At 36.9% G+C, this 23,070-nt stretch overlaps 2 protein-coding genes across 2 annotated transcripts; one reads left to right on the top strand and one right to left on the bottom strand.

Annotated features, from left to right (window-relative positions):
* The first annotated feature begins 7,826 nt into the window (after window positions 1-7,826).
* Window positions 7,827-10,904, top strand: LOC113310284 (G2/mitotic-specific cyclin S13-7-like). The gene is made up of 8 exons (XM_026558898.1): window positions 7,827-8,033; window positions 8,565-8,770; window positions 8,886-9,095; window positions 9,197-9,325; window positions 9,423-9,671; window positions 9,773-9,931; window positions 10,026-10,204; window positions 10,324-10,904. Exons 1-8 carry the CDS (start codon window positions 7,997-7,999, stop codon window positions 10,457-10,459), a joined length of 1,305 nt encoding a protein of 434 aa, XP_026414683.1. The 5' UTR covers window positions 7,827-7,996; the 3' UTR covers window positions 10,460-10,904.
* Window positions 10,761-12,327, bottom strand: LOC113310285 (protein MAINTENANCE OF PSII UNDER HIGH LIGHT 1-like). Its single transcript, XM_026558899.1, has 3 exons — window positions 12,033-12,327; window positions 11,608-11,742; window positions 10,761-11,424 (listed from the first exon to the last, which is right to left on the bottom strand). Exons 1-3 carry the CDS (start codon window positions 12,207-12,209, stop codon window positions 10,945-10,947), a joined length of 792 nt encoding a protein of 263 aa, XP_026414684.1. The 5' UTR covers window positions 12,210-12,327; the 3' UTR covers window positions 10,761-10,944.
* Window positions 12,328-23,070: the final 10,743 nt, after the last annotated feature.

Genomic DNA, 23,070 nt, shown 5'->3' with positions numbered 1-23,070 from the left:
AACACAATACCACCAGTTTACAGACCTCCGGGACCATTCTTTCCTTCCAGCTGAAACAACAGCAGCAACACCACCTTCTCTTGCTTAGAGACTCCACTCTCAAACTCAGTTCCAGACCACCTGCAATGCCATGGCTTTACTGCCACATCTCAGTCCTCAACAACAACAAGCAACAACAAACCTAGGCAGCTTAATCATCTCTAAATCCTTGTAACCCAATAACTCCTACTGCAGACCACCTAACATTCATCTAAATCCTTCATATCAACACAGAGCTTCATCACTTCAACCACTGTGAAATGCAATCACCAAACACCTATTGCAACAACTGCATCTTCTCAAACCCATCTGCTCATCAACCAAACCAACAATTTCAGCTTCAGAACTTCAGTTCACCACCAGGACTCATTTAATATCACCACCAGAATTCACTCAGTTTAGTTTCCTCTCAAACTTCGGAAGCATCATCTTCTTAACAAACCCAAAATTCCTTCTCCACTAATCCACCAGATTTACTAACCACGAATCTGAGCTCTTCTTCTCATCTTCTTATCATCATTACCATCTTCGAATTCAATACTAGAAACAATTAGCAACAACCCTAACAATTTCTATAATCAATTCCAAACCCCAGATCCCTTGAGCTCGACCCACAAATACTGGGATTTTACTCTCAATTCGAGTGATACCCAACTCCAATCTTATTTATTAACCTCAATTTCTTCTTTAAATTCTTCCATTAAATCTTCCATGAACTGCAAGCTTCTTTTGTTGCTTTGTAAACACAGCAAAACCCCCAACCAACCTTCAATTCTTCATTTCTTTCTCGCTTCAATTTCCCATTCTTTCCCGGACTCTCAAACAACTGCCGCCATGGGTTTTCTATTTCAGGCAGAGAGAAAGAAAAATAAAACCTAATGATTTCATCTCTGAAATTTAGGTATTGGTAATGAGAGAAACTGTTAAAGGCACTCGATTTTTTAAATAAGGACAGTCTGAAATGATAGGCATGTCAGTTCCATAGAACCGCCCACCTAACCTCCTCCTTGCTCCATCGTAGCTAGCTTCATTCGCCTATGAATTGATCTTTTTGTTCCTTATCGTTCCGACTGGACGCTTTCTTCTTCTTTTGCTCACAGTGACTCCAAAGTACCTATTAAACTCAAAAGCAAACATAAGATACATAATTTACAAGAAAACTAGCAAAGAAAGCATAAATACTAGATGTAAAATTAGGTGTTTTAGACACCTATCACTTTAACAGCTAGAACACCAACAAAACCTGTATAAAAGATCTTGTTTTCTTTAATAAATGCCCTTTGAGGTGGCAATGTCTAGAATAATAATGTCAGAAAATTTATATACTAGTACTTCAACCAAGTAACTAATGTCAACATTGGTGAACTAGATAAGCATCACGAATAAGAGTTATTAAATATTAACTCAACTTATGTGGTTATCCAACGGGTTTTTAACTCCGCACCCATAAAAATTTGGGTTGGCCGGATCAGGTTTGCGGATTGGGTGACAATTGCTCACCGTAAAGTGGTGTAAAGTTATGCAGTGCAAACACGTTAACAACACCACACGTACACTGAAATTTGAGTACGACATGGTATAACACACTAGGGGTGAGAAAATGGTAAAATCCGTGGATTTGTTGTCACCCACATCCGGTTCATCTAAATTGTGAGTACTGCATTTTCATCCTCATCCAGTCCTGACTCGTAGATCTAACATTCACGGGTGAGCAGATGGATGGGTTGAATGCGATGGATCCACTAATTTATATTAAAATTCTATTTAAATAAGACGAAAGAAAAATTAATTAAAATATTAGTATTTAATTTATGATTTATAACATCTTAAATCATCCTTGGATAAATATTCTTAAATGTGTAAAACTAAAACTTTCATAAAACAATATGAAGTAGATACACCACCGGGTATAAATTACTAAATTTCATACCTTGCATGATTCTAAAAATACCCTTAACCTGGCGCGTGCGAGTGTCCAATGGATTTATATACATACACCCACACCCGATCCAATATTTACTGGATTTTCAAGAAATAACTCATGTTTAATCCATATGGACGAAATCTGAAATAGTGTACTTGTATTGTTTGCTTTTGTGTTAATGTTTGCATAGATTTGTTTTAAATTTTTTTAAAATAGAATGTCTGATTCGTAATCAAAGACGTGCATATGATTGGTGGGACAATTGTATGATCTAATAGAAATAACACACTGATATAAACAACTCGGCAGATAACCAACTAAATTTGGGCCATGGATAGTGTTTTCGAAAAAGAAAATCAGCCGGATAGTTTATCTATGCGTATAGCTTTTTGACCATATATTTTTCGTTGCAGTCGCCATGGTCATGTTTAAAGCAGACAGTTTTCCACAGTCTTGCTACTGCAGCTGTTGTTCCCCGGTCTTCCATAACATCCGCTAAATTTCTTGCTTTATCACCTACCGGTGGGGAAGGTTGTACTTTCTTCTTGTTGTTGATCAGAATACACCTCCCTTGAAGGTACAAGTACTACTATAACAGTGCAATAAGTGAAAGCATGGTAATGTTTTCCTTATTATTCTCTTTGCCTTATTATTTTAATATTCACATTATTGTTTTCCAATATGGTTTTGCACCTCTAAGTTGTGGAACATGATCTCATTTCTCTCTTAATGTGAAATAATTGTAGTGGGAGGAGTTCACCTTATTTCAGTAACGACGTCAGTAAAAATTACCTCATCCACAAAAACCTCTAGCTCAACAGTTTCAGTCACAATCACAACCACGGGTCCTATTTACCCAACAAGGCTCTCAGTCACATCAAAGTCTGGTGGCTACAGATGTTGGTTGTGATGCATCTGTGGTTGATTCAGATGCGACAACCTTATTTAAATTCACCGGTCAGTGCCTAAATCGTCAGTTATTTGATTGTTTTAGTACGCTTTTTAAACACTTCGTAATATGCACATATATATATTTTTTTTCAGTACCAGGGATCTGGTGTCGTCAGCCATCTAAAAGCTTAGGTAAATTCTGAGACTTATGGCACCATGTTGTTGTCCTTGGGTAGATCGTTCCAAGTTACATGATTTCGATGTTAGTTGATTGTTCTAATTATCTTGTGGCATGGGACTGCAGGATCTTGGTTATGCTCAACCATAGGTTTTAACCAATTCGGGTGTTGACTCTACTTGTTTCCACCAGTTTCCACCAGGTATACATTATTAACTTATTGTTATCACTGTGTGATGGAAATATTATCTAACAACTTCTTGTTTCGGTTTCTTTTTTCTTTGCCATTCACCTAAAACCAAAATGGAAAGAGTAGAAGAATGATGCTTTGCTTTATCTTTATCTTGCTTGAAACTTGCAGGGCCTTCAGGCACAGAAGTGTACATGAAATACAAACTTATAAGTTAACCTTTAATGTTTTTTTTTATCAAATTTTGATTCCCATGGCGTGTATCAGATAGCTAATGAGGTTTGTGATGTACTTTCAGGAGGCATAATTTAGAAGAGAAGGGGTTCTGATGTAATATGCCAGCTAAAGCTTATGTATTCGGTTTTCCTTGTTTACATCACGGGTGGTTGAGTTACCAACAACATCTTCGTTGTTTTGTGTTTTCTTTTTGAGGAGCTTCTGGAAAAAAGTGATTGCATGTTCATATGTTGATAGAGGCATAGTGCAAAGCCGCCAAATGATGCCGATTATGGCTGCAAGACTGATGGATCATGGATGGATTACTGCAAGATGTTTGAGAGGTGATATGATTAAATGGCCAAAAGATAAGATAACTTAAGTAGCAGAGCAACCAAATTAAAGTTGCAAGGTGATGGTAGATAGAATTATGTGATTTCTGGTAGTTAGAATATATTTTGAAAATTGTACCAGAGATTCTACTTTTTCGAATGCTATTTTGGATAATTAATAAAAAAATTATTTTCAACCGTTGTTTTTCAATTCAATTTGATTTTCATATTTTTTTGTTTTTTCACGTCCAGATTCAGTTGAACCAATATAAGAACTTTAGATTCACAAAATCTGAATCAGCGGCCATATATTATGATTTATGACAGATATTAATCATTACGGTATTTAAAATACAATAACCGTGGTACTAAACGCCTCCTTTATGATGGATATCAACTGTTACTTTATTTGACATACAATAACCGTGGTACTAAATAATAGATTTTGTATGTGACTTTAAATCACAAATTATATTCGCCATACTTTATAACGTTATCTATTCATCATTTATAAAAAGTCACACCAAATAAATAACGGTTTGAATAACAGATGAAAACCGTGATAAATAATGTTTTATAACAGACTTCATTCGTCATTTACAACCCCTTTTGGACTAGTGCATCCACGAGCAGGTCGGGTGTCCGCCTGCCAAGACTACAGATGAATTGTATAAAGATCCCCAAGCTCGTCAACTCAATTTGACCGGTCAAGAGACGATTTAGACGTTAATTCCTTGATTAACTAAATATAAATATTAATCAAACAATAGCCTGGGGATGAAGCTAGTATTTGGATAGGTCTCGAAAAGTTATACGAGATGGACTACTTGAACATGTTATTTCGATATCAGACCAAAAAGAAATCATCCAAACTGTATGAAGGGTAAAATGGTTATTTCACTAACAAATGCTATCAAGGCAGACACTATTATTTTTTACAGGCCCAGATGGTCCCATAAGAGGCGACTAAGGTGTCCAATATTAAGATATAGGCTCGAATGGTTGTCTGGTGGCAGCTGAGGTGTTTAATATTATATTTTATATACAAATTTATGAATATGGGCGTAAAGAATCCAAGATTATATAATATTATCCGGGGAGATTGGTCGTATGTATATTTTATTTGATTGTTTAGTCTTGTTAGTAATATTTAAGTATTCTAACGTTACTTTGGTAGAAATTCTGGTTCCATAAAGGGATTGGACTTTTTATGTGATTGTTATGCGGAGGCGGGTTAGAGTAATCAAAACTCTTTTGTATATTCTAGATTTTGATGGTAATTCCTAGATCATGGGATGTATGCATTTCGTGTGGATAGCAATATCATTTGAGTATGGAGTTATCCTAACGTTGTCTTCTCTATTGAGTAGATTGAGGTGAGGATAACATATGTGTAAATTGTCCTGACGTCACTCTGAAGACTATCCGGTGGTGATCTTTCATAGATATTATGATATGGTACGTCGTATATGAGGAGGTGAGTTAGAGCAATCTTTTGTTGTGTGTTTTATGTGAAATATGTTTACTCGTTTTTTTAGTAGAACTGTGAAGCATGTTAGTGATGAATGTGGTATTTATTTCCATTGAGCACCCTTCGGGATGCTGTGCTCACTCGTTTCCAAATTAGTTTTTCAGTTATCGGAAGATATGTACGTAAAAATATATGTATCCATAACTTAAAACTTTAGCGATCTAGTGATGTTTGTGAATCACTTATGTATTTTATAAAATACAAATAGAATATTTTATTAATTTAATTATATCAGTTGAGAGGTTTTCATTTACGTTTTTTCGAGTGGGGGTTTAGTTTTGGGGTAAGCTTTGTATCGATTTTCTATTATGATGTTCAGATCCTTAATGCAGATTCAACCACCCATGATGAAAACCGCACCTGATATAGCAGGCCCATTTTCTGAAAAGTGGCTTCTTGGGCTTCAATATAGGGGAAAAAAGATTTGTTCAGCTATTGTGGGCTACTGTTTTGGTGGCCCAATATGTTTTTTTGAACTATTATGGGCGTGTTTGTTTTTTACGAGGAACAATTGTGAATCAAAAAACTAAGAAAATAAGTTAGGATGGGATACCAAGTTTGTTTACCTAAAGAAGGTGGAGGAGTGTGGATTAAAAATATTAGGACTCATTAACAAGTCTTTACATTGTAAGTGGATTTGGAGGTATGGAAAAGAAGAAAATGCTCTATGGAGAAGATTTATTCATCTTAAGTTAATTTGGTGTGAATATAAAGGCTTTTTTTATTTATATGTCTAATAAAGTTGTAGGTAAAAGCCTTTGGGATGGTATATTGGAGAGCACAAAACTCCACCATTCAATTGCATAATGGTGGAAGATGCCTATTCTGGAAGGTTGTATGGTTGAATGGTCAAGAAATTATGTACTTGTTAGCATTCTTAGAAATTACAACAAACCGCGCCTCCAACACCAGCACATAACGATTATTCAAGTTCATTGTTTGTTTTTCAAAATTCTGTAAAACGCATCCCCAAAGCGGAATGGCGTGTAGTGCGCCATCAATGATGGGATGATTAGTGAAAAAACATAATTCATGCAGATGCGTTCATCTTCTACAATACTAAAATTGCGTTGATGTGCAGCTCTTGCTCTTCTTGCTCGTCTTATTTCATTTTGAACATTAGCTCGGTGTTCAGCTATTTGATTTCGGCAGCATGTTGCTCTTCTATTAACTGAGTCATGTTCATATTTTAAAAAAATTAGAAAAGCTAAAACATAGGAAGAAGGTGTGAATTGAAATAAATTTAGAATTGGGCATTTATAGGGGGGATTTATGGTCATTGGATTAGATCTCTCGGGCTCGACCGCTCGATAGAAGCTAGACCTAGCCTGACTAAGTGGCAAATTTGCCACTTTGCCATGCCCATAGTGGGTTACTAAAATGGCAAACCTGGGGCTTTGCCATGCCCACAGGAACCGGCCTAAGTGGTTATAATCTGAAATGGGTGTTTAAAGACTCTATAAAAAGCATTATTTGGGAATTGAACTCAAGCAGCAGTATAAGAAGAAATATATAGGATATCATCCCATTGGTAATATGGTGGGCAGTTTGGTTAGTGGAATGCTAGACTCTTCAATGACAAGTGCAATTCTATGGAAAGGATCAAAGACAATGTTAAGGCCCTGATTTTTAATTGGGGTGTAGAAACCGGTATCTTTAGGGGCTTTTCTTTGAACATTGTATCGAACAATTGAGAAGTTGCTTTGCACTAGATTTACTTTGCTTTCATTTAGGCAATTTTACTTCGTGTAACTGTATTTTTATCTTGTACTTCCTTTTGGTTCAACTTTATTACTCTTTTGGTAATGGACTAACTTTTAATACATTTTATCATACTTGAATAAGAAAAAAACCATCATACAGTATTTGTGCATAAATTATTATTATTTTTTTGCATCATAGGGTGTTCCAAACTCGTTAGCTAGGATCATCAAAACATCAAAGATGATATGGTATTTATCCATCACGATAATTTCACCGCTACATTTCGCCATATTTTTGAGCATATTAGACGACATAATACACGTTTATACCAAAGTTTAGTGGCAAATAGTGAAAAGATTGTATTGCGGGGTTCTTTTTTACGAAATTTATATCGGGATTACCCGTAAGAATTGAGAAATACTCGATTCTTTTCTCTTGTCCAAAATATAGAAAAGTAGATTCAATTACATGTAAGAAGTTGGGTGAAAATATCTCAGCCACTGGAGCAAACACTTACGGTCACCCCAAATAAATACTTCCGTCTTCATTCATATTGTAGCCGTTAGATACATCGAAGCCCTAACTCTTGACCTTAAAAGCAACGGTGGTAGTGGTAGATAGCTAGTTTCTTATCCTATACAAACCCATTGAAGTAACTACAACGGCTACAAAATATTTAAAACAAAGAACCGACTTTAACCTAGTCTCTACACCGTCCAATCTAGATAGAATCTAACGGCCTCGATTTATTTAATCCTAAAATTATGACCGTTGCAGAGGTTCCTAAAACAAGGTTTTAAATTGGAATATAAGCCCTCATCTATTTACTGTGCACATAGAAAGAAAGATTTCAAAGGAAAGGAGAAAGAAGGAGAAGAACACAGAGCAATTTTAGAGACCAAGGGGATTTGTTGAGAGAGAGATTTTAAGATCGGAGCAAGAGGAGTTTGATTGGATTTCAACTTAATTTGGGATATTAGGATTTAGAGAAATGGCGTCAAGAGTAGTTCTTCCTCAGAGACAAAGAGGTACTATTCATTAGTTTATGATATTCTGGTTCTTTGATGATCTTCATCTCTTCTTTTTGTGTTTTTATTTGTGGGTTTTGTTGTCTAATGATGAATTGTTATGTAAATTAGTATCAATCTGTAGATTTTGGATCTTACAGATTATGTATTTCCTTCTGTTAAATTAGTATCAATCTTATCAGGGAATTTGATGTTTGATGGAAATCTTGTTGTTTTAGGAGAACCCTTTCTTTTTTGGTTGTTGGATTTTCTAGGGCATCTGATTTTTTGATCCGTTTTTCAGTAAAAGTTGTATCTTTTAAATCTAGGGTTTCAACAACATCTGAAGTACTTATTGTTCTGATTCATTCGATCTATTTTAGAGATAATTATTTTTGATCGCCCTCGTTTGTAAGAATCATCTGGAACTTGGTATACCCTTTACGGAATCTCATCGTTTTAGGTTAATTTGGTTTGGATCTCTAATTTGTATTTTTTTCCTTTATTCTGTGTTAGTCTTGCTTAGTAAAAGATTTCCATGACATGTTTCAGATGGGGTTGCTGAAATTCCTAAAGCAAAAGCACCAGCGGGAGGAATTCGGAAACCTTTAGGGGATATCGGGAATGTAGAGACTATTAGAGGTGCAGATGGGAAAGCACAGCAGGTCAATGGAATTCCACCACATCGTCCTGTCACTAGGGGATTCTGTAAACAGCTACTTGCTAATGCACAAGCTAATTTGGAGAATAAAAATAAGGTATTAATAATCAACCATAGAGATCTCTTTCCCTTGCCAATATTTTTTCTTGAATCACATGAATTAAAACTGTGCAATGTCTCACAAATGTCTTATGTTGATTACTTTATCACAGTTACAATTTGTTGTGATTGATGATGGAGCTGCTGTACCTAAAAAAAGGATATCAAAGCCTGTTCAAAAGAAAGAAGTTGTGAAACCCAAGCCAGTGGAGGTAATTGATATTAGTCCAGATACAGTAGAGGTTAAGAAGGAAAAACCCCAGAAAGCAGCATCAAGGAAGAAAGCTCCAACCTTATCTGCAGTTTTATCTGCTCGTAGCAAGGTAGATTTCTTAGAAAGTCTATTCATTGTCCTGTTTGTTTCTCCATCTTACTAATTTCTATCAGACTACTTAACTAATGCTACTCTTTGTATCTGTCTCAGTATGCTTGTCGTTCAGCTCATAAACCAAAGAAGGACCCCATTGTGGACATTGATGGAGGAGATGCTGATAATCAGTTGGCAGCTGTGGAGTACGTCGAGGATTTGTACAAGTATTACAAGCTCGCAGAGGTAGCTCTCTTCGATTTTTGACTGATAAATCCATACATGTATATCTTAAAGCAAAGCAATTGTATCTAACTTTATACATTATGATCCTATCATGCAGAAGTCAAGCCTAATTCATGACTATATGGGTTCACAGCAACAAATTAATGAGAGCCATAGGATGATTCTTGTAGACTGGTTGATTGAAGTTCACAGCAAATTTGAACTCGCCCCTGAAACCCTTTATCTTACCATCCATATTGTTGATCGTTACCTATCCACACACATTGTTCCAAAAAGGGAGTTGCAGTTACTGGGCATGAGTTCTATGCTGATTGCTAGTAAATATGAAGAAATTTGGGCACCAGAGGTATATATTCCCACAACTAAAATCAGCATTACCAATGAACTTTATACGCTAAAATGATTGAGTTGACTAATTTCTCCATCTGGGTTTGGTGTGTTTTGCAGGTAAACGACTTTGTCTGTATTTCAGACAGGGCTTATACAAGAGAACATATATTAGCTATGGAGAAATCAATCTTGGGAAAGCTTGGATGGACTTTAACTGTCCCTACTCCTTACGTTTTCCTTGTGCGTTTTATCAAGGCTGCCGTGGCTGATAAGAAGGTATAAGTAATTCTCCTTCTGTTTTTGACTTGTTAAATGATGCAGAAAGCTTTGTGTACCTTTGTTTCTGACTCTTAACGTTCTTCGATTTTAGATGGAGCACATGGTTTATTTCTTGGCGGAGTTGGGTCTGATGCAGTATAGCATGATAATGTTCTCTCCATCCATGTTGGCTGCCTCTGCAGTCTATGCAGCAAGGTGCACCCTGAACAAGACACCACTGTGGGATGAAACACTTAAGCTTCATACAGGCTTCTGTGAATCTCAGCTGATGTAAGTTCTTCCCTTGTTGTTGTATTTTTCATACTAATAATGAACATAACTTCATTCTGTTTGAGGTGTTTGCCAATTACCAGAATCTCATCCATCTTTCTCCTTATTTGGTTTGACAGAGAATGTGCCAAACAATTGGTCAGCTTTCACTCTGGCGCTGCAGAACACAATCTTCGGACTGTTTACAGGAAATATGCAAGTCCTGAACGCAGTGCTATTGCCTACCTCTCCCCAGCCAAAAGCCTCTTGGCATGATGAGACAGAGAAATATAGAGAGATAGAGAAACAAAGCCTTTTCTGTAGGCTGTTTCATATTACAATACTGTACCAGAGAATTCAATGAGCTCATTTGTATTTTCATTTTCTAAGAACACATAATTCAATTTCAACTCATATATGTGTTTGTTATATAGCAATATCAACAAAGTTTGATGGTTTATTATGAGTTTTTTCGCGTGCATCTTGGCTTGGGGGTTCTTATAGCATTTGTATTGGTGTGATTTTACTTTGTTGATTTCCTTAACTGTCTGTTACTGGAACTAATGTAGAAGAATAATAGGCAAACTTGAATGGAAATGAAAGCAAGAAAGATACTGTTCAGTGATATTTTTGTACATTGACTCGTCACAAAGTAGAGGATACTGTTCAGTGATATTTTTGTATATAGATTCTACATTGACTCGGAGTGTACAAAATATAATGATATAGAAAAATCACGGAGGAGCTCTGAAGGGGAACCCTCAAGACATACTAGTTGACACAGGACTTGGCTCAACTTCAGAAACCGATGGTGCTGAAGTCTCTAATTGTGGCTCAACTTCGGAGACTGGTGGTGCTGAGGTCTCTAATTGTGTACTTGGCTCAACTTCAGAGACTGATGGTGCTGAGCTCTCTAACTGTGTACTTGGCTCAACTTCAGAGACTGATGGTGCTGAGCTCTCTAACTGTGATGCCAGAGAGTTTTCGATTTTGATTTCCGTAGTTTCAATAGTTTCCGAAGGCTTAAACTTGTTGATGTAGTAAGTAAGAGATGGTCCCGAGTATTCTAATGTCTGAACTGGAGGTGGTTTATTCTTACTGACTTGGATAAGAACAGACGATGCCGCAGCAATCGAGATTAGAGCTATAAAAGCAGCAACACCGGCCGTATTCTCAGCTCCCTCGGATGAAGTTCCCGCGGTTCCTGAACTGATCAAACTTTCTGCTACATAAACATTTGGCTGCAAAATTCAAATGCATATTTAGCTCAGAAGCTTTCCATGACAGTAAAATCTAAATTCTCAAACTTATGAACAAAACACCTGTGGCTAATGAATTTGAGATAAGCATAGTGTCAAGTGAATTCTTGATGCAAGATAAGATTGTTAGTTTTTTTTTTTAAATTGGACTACAAGATTACCAACCTCAATTGAGTAGATGTTAGTCTGTCCAGCAGTATCCTTCTCGACATAGCCGGTCCAGCCTTTCTTTTTAGGTGGATAACTTCCCACAACTTGAGTCTTCTCCGTAGCTAACCATTCCATGCTCACCTTCCCAACCTACATTATTATTATAACAATCAAAATAATCAATCCTCCATATATTTGATACTCTTAACAAATTGTACATACATTTAGTTAAGCCTAGTTATATTTACAACACTGAAACAGAACAAAAACCATAAAGATGAATCCAATTGACAATTGTTATAGTGAATTCTCAAAAGACAGGCTAAGAACAAGACAATATTTGATTATTTTGTCTAAGGTAATCTGTCCAAACTACAACGCCAAACATTAACATAATGAAACCATTAAATCTGTAAATCAAAACGAGAAGAGAAAGAGACCTCTTTATCAGGAGCACATTCTTCAACATTGCATTCATCTTCAGAAGAAGAAGAAGCTCGGACAATGGAGAGATGGTTAAGTGACTTTAAGTTGTGTACCCTTTTCAGGAATTTAGTCTGAGAAGAAGGAAATATACATGAATTTGCAGAAAGCATAGATTTTGAAGCACAAGACATTGTGGACAAACCAAAGAGAAAAACCTTAGTACTTGGACTCAGTGGCTCATATGCTAGTACAACAAAGAACAGAATGAGAGAGAGAGAAAGAAGAGATTTTTTTGTAGGAGATTGTGGTTCAATTTGAAAGGATTTTGTGTTATCAACGTGTCACCAAATCAACATTTGGGAGTCTTATTTACGTAATTGCCGTTCACCACTTATTTACACCTACTGCGATGCCCCTTTGGTTGATTAAAGTTGCCGTTCGCCCTTATTTATTTGTTTATTTTGAGGGTAAGTATTATTCTCACACCATCTTATGCTTACGCTTTGAATCATTTATTTTTATTTTTACTCAGCTAAGCTGGTCATTCTGTTTTCCAAAGTTTCATGCGCTCTAGGAGGTTCCAGGTTCGAGCCCCCAATGGCGTAATATTGCAGGAATTAACATGGAAGGTAGAGTTAACTTGTCCCCCTTGTGACACAATCTCACCCCCCCCCCGCCGCTTCGGATCCTTTGATTAGGTTACCCATGAGGCTCGCTGGTAGGTTAGCACGGCAATCTGTTCAATTAATGTAGTAGTACGTTGTTGGAGCTTACCTTGTTAGGCTTCCAACTAGTTAATGTAATACTCTTTATCTAATAATAAATCAAAATTTTTAAGAAATAAAATGAAAACAATTATTTTTAAAGAAAATATAAAGTTTATTTATAAAGGATAGAAAGTACAACTCCAAATATATAGACACCAACTCAACTGAAATCCAAACACAGAGACACGAAGACTACAACTGACCCAGACAACAAACGGAAATCCAGAGTTACAAACCATTTATATTGAACTACTAATATTTCAGATCTGTTGTTGATTAGCAACCAATTCATCCTTGTCTCTCAGCAGAAATGGTATAATAACCTTAGGAGGTTCAGAAAGCTGCCTCTGACATTTATTTATTCGAGCAAACTTAGCCAGGGCATCAACTACCCTATTACAAACTCTAGGACTAAAGTTGATTTCAAATTCACTCATACTCTTAATTAAACATAAATATTCAAGCAAAATATTATGATCCTCCCACCTGATAGAATCCAGATGATTATTTTTTAACGCCTCCATTAGTGTTTTATTATCACCTTCCAAGACTACTTTACTGAGTTTCTTTTCCAAGACCCATTGAACTGCCATAAGTATAACCAAGGCCTCAGGTTGTGTCACATCTCTTGCTCTCAGTGTCCAGGTCATGGCTTCCAGAACTCTCCTGATTGATTGCGAACCACAAAAGAAACACCAGCAATGTTAGAGTTAGGTTTTATAGAGGCATCAACACTAATTTTTAGCCAATCCAATGAAGGAAGCTGCCAAGAACATGTGGTGCAAAAATGATTAACTGAATGATGCAAAGATGTATGGCTATGATATGTATGAGTGCATTTTCTATTTCTATGTGTATTATGTGAGTGAATGCTAATCTTATAATCATGACATAACTTATATATTTGCCGAATGATCGCCTTAGGATCTTTATGTTGCCCTTCGAAAATCTGTAGACATCTATTCTTCCATATGCACCACATTACTGTTACTGCCAAATTAATCATTTCCTTTTTTGTAGTAGAAACTGTTCGTACCCAAAATAAATTCTAAGCACTAAACACGATGATTTTTTATGATAATAATGGATATTAGGGGTTAGAAAACGATTGAAAATAAATAGAAGACAAGGATTTAACGTGGTTTGGCAAGTGTAGCCTACATCCACGGTGGAACGGAGATATGTTTTACTGATTATGATGATACAAAGGATTTTCTCCGGGTTAGCTAATCTAAATTCCATCTCCTCTTAGGGTTTAGGATACATGTATTTATAGAGTTTATGTAACCATAATTTTGATGTAAACTTCATGTGCAAGCAATTTGGGCAACAAGCCTTCTGGAAACTTCTAGAATCTTCCGTCATGGGCTGGCTAGACGGGCTTGATTACGGGCTCACCGTGTATAAAATACACGGTACAAACATCGCCCCCTCTTAACCTCCAACTTGTTGGTGGTTAAGAAAATTGTTTATCCTTTTGTGTCGAACGTTGATGATGAAACTCTCCCCCAAGTGTGAGTAGAGATATTGCGAAGACGCACCCAACTGTAATTACGTGCTAGGCGAGACTTTTTGCCACGTGGTGGACTTGTGATGCTCGAGAGCTAGTCTAGTCTTGAGAGGAATGTAGTGTGCTTGTGACTGGGGCAGGGCTTTTTGCTCGCGACGTAACAAGGCTGAAGCGCTCACGACTCCGGCAGGCTGGTTGTTGTTTGTGTTGAGTACGAGTCTTTGAACCAATATCGGGCATTAGGCTCATTGTCGAGACTTTGTGCGGACCAACATCGGGTGTTAGGCTCGTGGTCGGGACTTTGTGCTTGCCAAGGTGCAAGTCTTTATACTCGCGTGCAAGGCGAGGATTTATGCTTGTGATAAGAGCAAGACTTATGTGCTCACGTGCAAGGTGAGGCTTTAGATGTTTGAGAAGTGATGCAATGATAAACATTGAAGGGTCTATGCAATTATCATCTCGAACTTGATCATTTCGCGATCCACGATCATGTTTCTTTGATAAACCGAATTGGGATTCCATTATAAGCCATGTGGGTTTCCACAATAAACCAATTGGTTGGTTTCCCCAATAAACCATCCGACTTACTTAATAAGTCTGGTTGGGCTTCCTCAATAAGCCCTGTGGGTTTCCTCAATAAACCCACGAGTTGGTTTCCTCAATAAACCTCCGGACTTCCTCAATAAGTCTGGTCTGGGCTTCCTCAATAAGCCCTGTGGGTTTCCTCAATAAACCCACGGGTTGGTTTCCTCAATAAACCTTTGCACTTCCTCAATAAGTCCGGTCTGGGCTTCCTCAATAAGCCTTGTGGGTTTCCTCAATAAACCCACAGGTTGGTTTCCTCAATAAACCCACGGGTTGGTTTCCTCAATAAACCTCCGGACTTACTCAATAAGCCCTGTGGGTTTCCTCAATAAACCACCAGACTTCCCGATTGTCCGTCGCAGCGTTCTTTTACGATCATCTTGCCGTGAATTTAGCATAGCTAACTTTTCGGAGTGCGCCCGGGTTTATATTAACATTTCTAAGTATAGCAATTATACTTAAAATTTCCATGCACCCTCATACTGCAGGTGCCTAGCACACTGGAAACACATTCAAAGTACCAATAATGTACTAAAAAATTTCTTATATAAATTTACGCACGTACCGGCATGTGAGGCTTGACGTGTAGATGTGCTCTCTGTTAGCACTTCCTTGTTTTGACCTGCAGTTAGTGACCAGCCACTTTGTTGTTTCTCTTTCATAGAATAGCATATTATTTATCTATTTTCCACTTGTTCGAATGCAGGTACCACCAGTAGCTAACCAGACACGTTAATTGCCCAGCTACTTCGGTCTTGCTTTGGCACATTTTGCTCCATCTCTTTGGTAAGATATTGCCATAACTCACTCGAATGCAGGCTGCTCTCGTAACTTGTTATGGACACTGATTGCCTACATGCTCTCGTACTGGCGTAGAATTTACTGACTCAAACCTCTTGTGCATGCGAATAACGATTATACGACAATCTCCGGTGTACAGGTTGACCGGCTATAGCTTTTTGTCACATATTTCCTTTTGCTTCATCTTTTATTGAAACATTTTACTCTTATTCTTGAACTACTTCTGTCAAAAACACTTCGTCTTTGTTTTTCTCTTTTCTAGAAAAATATTGCAACTATTTTCTTGACAAGCAAAACACTTCGTTTTTGTTTTTCTCTTTAATAGAAAACCAATGCAAGTATTTCTTTAATAAATACATGCAAAAGCATTCTCAATTGTCATTATAAACTCTATTTATAATACAATAATTGGTGAGGAATTACCTCCTCAGGCGTTCATTCGTTCAACCCTAGCCGCTCCCATTACTTGAAATGATACTGAATAAGATGTCTTTTATTGTTCGACTTCTTTAAACAAGTTGCTTTTGATTGCCTGCATGACGACAATTTAGCCGCCCCCATTATCTATAGAGACATTTCCAAATAGCAAAGACGGTCCCAGATGAAGCAGGAAATAAATCTATTATATCTAATCCTCACTTGCTAGATGGCTCAGGGATTATAATCAGGTATCTTTTCCGTTGTCTTCTCTATTTCTGGGTATGTCGTGATTTCCTTTTTGGGATCGCCTCAAAATGTTGTCGTATCGTGGCGTGTCCCTCCGTTCCGGACCCTTTACCGAAATAGCCTTATGTTGTCTTGGCCGGCTGGTCATGTGATTCCTCCGAGCTTCGCTTAATGATTCGGAGTGCCAAAAATGCACTTAACCACGTAAGTCATTACTCTTCAATCACCAAAACATATTCAAAGTATCACCAACGTACTTTAAACTTCGTAAGATATTGGTGCAAGTACCAAACGTGTGGGCATGTGATGTCCACTTGCTATTCCTTTAATTGATTAATCTCCCACATGTTAGCCTTCATTACTTGGGAGTGCTCGTGGTCATGAAGTCCCACACCTGCTACATTGATCCAAGAGAAAAATACAACGCCACTGTGAGACGTACACTGCTGATTCTGATGCTTAGTTAGCACGTTACTGTTATTTACGCATCAATTTTATCTTGGAGGAAAAAGTAGCCGCCGACAGTCGCAAGTACTTGTTTATCCGAGGAACTCAACATTTCTTGCATCGGGTCGAACTCCTTCCTTATTTTTCCTTGTACGGAAAATTCTGCCTTATAATGGTGTTTCATCCACGGTATTGTTCACAACTAGCGATAAGCAACTCCAATATTCTTATCTCAAGTATATACTATTCCTTGATAACGTACCCACGGCCTCACTATCAATATTTGTACGCTACACCTCGAATTGATCTTGGAATCGTAGCAGCCAAAAGTAAGAGTTTAGTTTTGTGTGGGACTCTAGAACCTTCACCGGGTAAGAACTCAAACAAACTCCACGCATGTATTTGTTTCTTATACAACTCTATGTATTGTATGGCAAAGTTATGCAGAATCGGTGATGCGTGTTTGTTGTTCCTTTATGGATTCTCAAGAGGTAAAGCCTTCTTTATTCTTGGTCCTTTATTAGCTTTGAACCCGGTTTCCAGTATCCCAGATCCAACTTTAGTTTTAAGAAATAATGGAAAGAAACATTCTCTTTAATCATCTGAAATCAGTCTTTGAAGTGGATTACTTATTTCTTCTTTGTATCGACTTGCAGCTAGTCAACCTTTATTGTTGTCGTGCTCAATCAATTTTCGTTTTTGTTTGCGACAAGAATTAGCAACGGCTATTTTCAAATCTTTAATATCTTCTCTTATTTCTTTCCATCCCAAATATTGTTTCTCGTGAGAGTTGGAGTGGATCTCACAGATCAAGCGTCGGATGTTGTTGATGAAGCAGACGTTTCCATTCCGTCCCTCTCGTCTTGGTTAGTTTGGATGACAACGCTCCTTAGAGTTCGATTGTTTGCATGTTGATTTGAAGGATTTTCTGTAGGTGCATCAACGTTCATCTCAAGTCGATTTGCTCCTGAAGAATTCATATGTTTCTCTTTCGTTGTTAACTTTTCTTTTAACAACTTTTATTTCCGCAACGTTTCTGAAACAGATCTTCAGCAACTTCTAGATCGCAACGTTCACACCTTCTGCAACTTTCTGGATCTTCTGCAACTTTCTGTATCCAACGTTCAGACTTTCTGCAACTTTAAAAACTTTCAGAAACTTTCAGGAACGCATAGTTCAGACTTTCTGCAACTTTCTGGATCTGCTGCAACCTTTTCTGAAACTGTTGTAGACTTCCAGCAACTTTTCATAAAACGTTGTGAAAATTTTTCTTCTTCTTCAAACGTTTTTTGAAACCCTAATTTTCAAAAATACATGGAAAACAAAACTTTTATCAAACGGGGAGCACGATCTTTTTCCTGGATCCCCTTAGTCGGCGCCACTGTTCGTACCCAAAATAAATTCTAGGCACTAAACACGATGATTTTTTATGATGATAATGGATATTAGGGTTAGAAAACGATTGAAAATAAATAGAAGACAAGGATTTAACGTGGTTAGGCAAGTGTAGCCTACATCCACGGTGGAATGAAGATATATTTTATTGATTATGATGATACAAAGGATTTTCTTCGGGTTAGCTAACCTAAATTCCATCTCCTCTTAGGGTTTAGGATACATGTATTTATAGAGTTTATGTAACCCTAATTTTGATGTAAACTTCATGTGCAAGCAACTTGGGCAACAAGCCTTCTGGAAACTTCTAGAATCTTCCGTCATGGGCTGGCTAGACGGGCTTGATTACGGGCTCACCGTGTATAAAATACACGGTACAAACAGAAACCAAATTATTCGGATTTGTCCAAGACATAATCCAATCTTGAATTGTCTTGAATTTCTGTGCTTCTTGAAGAATAGTTATGGAAATCCCAGACCATATAACCTGAACAAATGGGAAATTGATGGCTGTCGTAACTGCAATCAAATTAAATATTTATTTCCACACAATTAACTGGTAATATAATGGAAGTAAGGATCGTTCCCACGAAGAGCAGTGAGTTTTAGTTGTCAAAGTGTCATAAAGGGGTTTTGGTTTTAGATTTTAAACAAAATAATATAATCAAAGCAAATAAAATTGAGTTGTAATCAATCGAGAGAGATATGATCGAGGAATCCTTCTTCGTTAATAAACCTTCAATGAGTTAATATATTCAACCATTCGTCACTAATCATAGATTATCACCAACCGTAGGAAAGCAGCTAGAGCAGTGTTATCCTCTAAAGTCCTTTGGTCACTGGGTACCGAAGCGCTCGAATACCAGATTCTATTTGTCCAGGCCACCAAGTAGTAGCGCACTCAAGATGTAGCTTGGTCAAAAGCTTTATGTTTTGTGACTTAGGTTAATCATAGTAGTTAGACTCTTAGCGCAAGGTCCACTTTCTAGTGTTGTTTCTATACGTGATTGCTCCACAGAATCCCTCTGCAAGGTTTCATGTTTTCTAATTGTGTAGGGGTTATTCAACAATTACATGGATATCCTAACCCTTTACTAGCTTTAGATTAATCAATAAACTGATTTAGTTTGCCACCTAGAACAATCAATTAATCAATCATAATATTTACTCATAGTGAAAACAACGATAATCATATGAAGAAATCAAAATAGATTCATATATTAAATCAAATCAAGTTTACAGCTTACATTTTATCCTCAATCAATAGTTGTTTAGCTATTTATGGATGCAAAAACATCCATGATAAACATTTAGGAAAAGTTAAGAGATATCGTTACGATTGAAGAACCGCTCTGAAACCCTATCTTTAGCTCCGTTTGTTGTTTCTTCTCTCCAAGACTTACAATTTCGTGATCCCTTGATATGATATATCATTCATGACATAATATCTCTTTATATATGTTTACATTGCTTGGCCTACAAGTATCTTGTTCGGTTCAAGAACCCGACCCGGAAATACGAAATAAAGACCCTAACCGTGAGTTTTGGCCTTCACCAGTATGCATACCCGTTTTCATACTTAAATTTCAGTTAAAATCCAGGGGAATAAGTATGCATACCCGTTTGCATACTTTTCATGTCTTCGGTATTCGATAAAAAGCTTGTTTTGCCCGCAACTTCTTCGTCCGAACTCGGAATGACCTCATTCTTTTTGCATTCTTTTACTCTTTCAATTCTCTTCAAGATAGTGAGAATAAATCCTGAATTTGAACGAGTTAAGCTTGGTATTTGTCCCGTCTCTTGATTTTGAGCGTTTTGTTCCTTTTCGTCGCACTTCTTCAACTTCTCTTGGACTTGAGCACTTGGATAATTGGAACACTTCTCTTCCTAGATCTTTTTAGTACTTTGTATCTCATTTTATAATGATTCACCTAATATAGGCAAATAAGAGAAAACAAGAGTAATAATACGAAAATATGCAAGAATAATAGATAAAACAAGTATAGAATGGACACTAAAATCATACGAATTATACACTTATCAGCAATCAAACATCAAATGTTATGTAGTTTACAAGCTTTGCTTACACATCACACACTGAGAATTGCATAGAGTAGCACCTCTCCGTAGTCTAGCCATCACTGGTAAAATATTTTTGGCAATCTTCCATGTAAACAGTTGACACTTGAATGGCACATCAATATGCCATATCATAAGCCACATCTTCCTTTGTTGATCAGTGACTCTTCTATTAGAATTGTGTAGAATAATAGCTTGATACACTGAGTTAACCATAAATTGACCATTCCTAGTCAAAGACCATCTCAGTTTATCCTCTGTTGGTTGCAGAGGAATTCGAATATCCTCAATCTTGGAAATATGCTCATTAGAATAAATTTTTTTTCATTTATCTGTTTTTCAGATTTTGTGATCATGATCTATAAATTCAGAGACTTTCTGAGAAGAAAGCTGAGCATTAAATAAATGAAATTGAAAATTCTGAGTCTCTCCTTTACTGAACCAATTACTCTACCATATTTTGATTTTATCACCACTACCAACTTCCCAAACATGAAACCGTTTAATCCATTGCAAGCCTCTTTGAATCCCATTCCATATCCAGGTGCCTTTATGTTTAATCTTACCATATAAAGGATCCCATGCTTGAAATATCGTGCTTGAAGTAGTTGAACCCAAGGAGCATCTTTGTCATGAACCATTCTCCATGCCAGCTTTGCCAACAGAGCTTCATTGAAGTATCTCAGATTCTTAAAGCCTAATCCCCCCAAACTTTTTGGTAAGTTTAATTCCTGCCATACAATTAAATTACCTCATTTAGAATTGGTTTTGTTCCACCAATAATTCCTTTGTAAAGACTCCATCTTCTTAATTGATTTATCTAGAGCATACATACAACCCATTTTGTGTTGAGCCATCGACCCAATAACATCTTGAATCTGAATAGATCTACCATCTTGATTCACTAGTTTTCCCTGCCAAGATTGAAGATGAACACCCATTTTATCTAAGGAATCAGCACAGCACTCATTCGTATTCCTGCCAATAAATAAAGGTATCCCTAAGTATTTTTCCTTCAAGGGAATTCTTTGCATCTGAACCAACTCTGTAAGATCCTCTCTAGCAGCCTTACTTAAATTATTACTAAAGTGAATACTTGATTTTGGTAAACTCGCCATCTTCCCTGAAACCTCACATAATTGGTTAATTATTTCCATTATATTAAGAATAAAGTGTCTTGAAGCAGAAGAAAATAAGATGCATTCGTCAGTGAAAAATAGATGCGATATTTTGGGGCCTTTATGAACTGGTTGAAGAGGAGAAATGAAGCCCTTACTTTAAGCTTCCTGTAACATTCTGCTAAACGCTTTCATGCAGAGAATGAATAAATATGGAGATAAAGCATCACCTTGTCGAAGTCCTCTCGTTGGATAGAAAGAAGGAGTAGGTGATCCATTAAGCAGTAATGAGACGGAAGTATTACTAATGCACTGATTTATTGGATGGCACCACCGTTCATTAAATCCTAAACATTGCATGATTTTAATAATGAATTTCCACTTCATTCGATCTAAAGCCTTCGCCATATCCAACTTTATTGTAACGTCCCCTGGAAACATTTTGGTTCTCTTCATGTAGTCGATAACTTCCTACGCAATAATTGTATTGTCCAATATGTTTCTGCCTGGTGCATATGCGGCTTTCCAAGGAGATATAATATTACAAAGATACTTCTTCGGTCGATTAGCTAAAATATTTGATATTATTTTATACGCTATGTTGCAAAGACTGATGGGCCTAAAATCCGATGGAGTTTCCACACATAACTTTTCAGAATTAAGATATGATATGTAAAATTCAATTATTTAAGAAGGTACCCTATTCTGAAAAAATGAGTGACCATAGACACCAAATCCTCCGCTACTTCATTCCAACAGGTCTGATAAAATCCCGCCTAAAAACCATCAGGACCCGGAGAAGCCCAAGCATTAATCTGAAACACTACATGTTTAATTTCCTATATTGTGGGAATCTTAGTTAGAGCTTCATTATCTTCTGTAGTAATACATGGAGTTACCAACTGAAAGATGGCTGAATCTTGAGAAGGAATAGACGAAGTAGTAATGATGCTGAAATGCTTTAGAAGTAATGCTTGAATGTCTTCTCTTAAAGTATACCATCTACCTTGATCATCTTTAATAAAATCTATTTGATTGTGCCTTCTTCTGAAATTAGCCTTAGCATGAAAAAACCTCGTATTTCTATCTTGACTTCGTAGTAGATGATCCCTCGATTGTTAAAAAGCAATGTCAGCTTTCACCTGATACCAATGCTGCAATTCTAATTGCAAATGATTAACCACTTCCATATTGGTAGGCCTTTCAATATTTGTCCATATCCGGTATCCGTTTCCGAGTATTCGAGATCCTATAGGATTTTATCCGTTTTAGCGGATATCGGATATCGGATCAGATATTTTATCGGATATTTCTTCCTTAACATATCGGAAACGGATTAGACCCCATCTGAAATGTTAATATCCGATATCCGACAATATAGGAACTTATTTGTAATTTATCCTAATTTCGAGTCTATTATCGGATATTGTCGGATAAATATCCCATAAGTGTCAATTATGAAAATGTTTTACAAGGGTTTTTAAGCTTTTTTGTTATAACCGGATACTATCAGATATTTATCGGATATCTGACAGCTTAGCCTATCGGAATCGATATCTGATTTTGATATCTTATAGGATATTATCGGATATCGAATATCCGGTAGTGCTTAACATGTCGGATATCGGATTTCTAAATATCCGACGGATATTCTTCCATTGACAGGCCTACATATTGGCATTTC

This window comes from Papaver somniferum, chromosome 9 (assembly GCF_003573695.1).
Source record: "Papaver somniferum cultivar HN1 chromosome 9, ASM357369v1, whole genome shotgun sequence".
Lineage (NCBI taxonomy): Eukaryota > Viridiplantae > Streptophyta > Magnoliopsida > Ranunculales > Papaveraceae > Papaver > Papaver somniferum.
The sequence above is the reverse complement of the archived record's forward strand: the minus strand, read 5'-3'. Positions and strand labels throughout refer to the sequence as shown.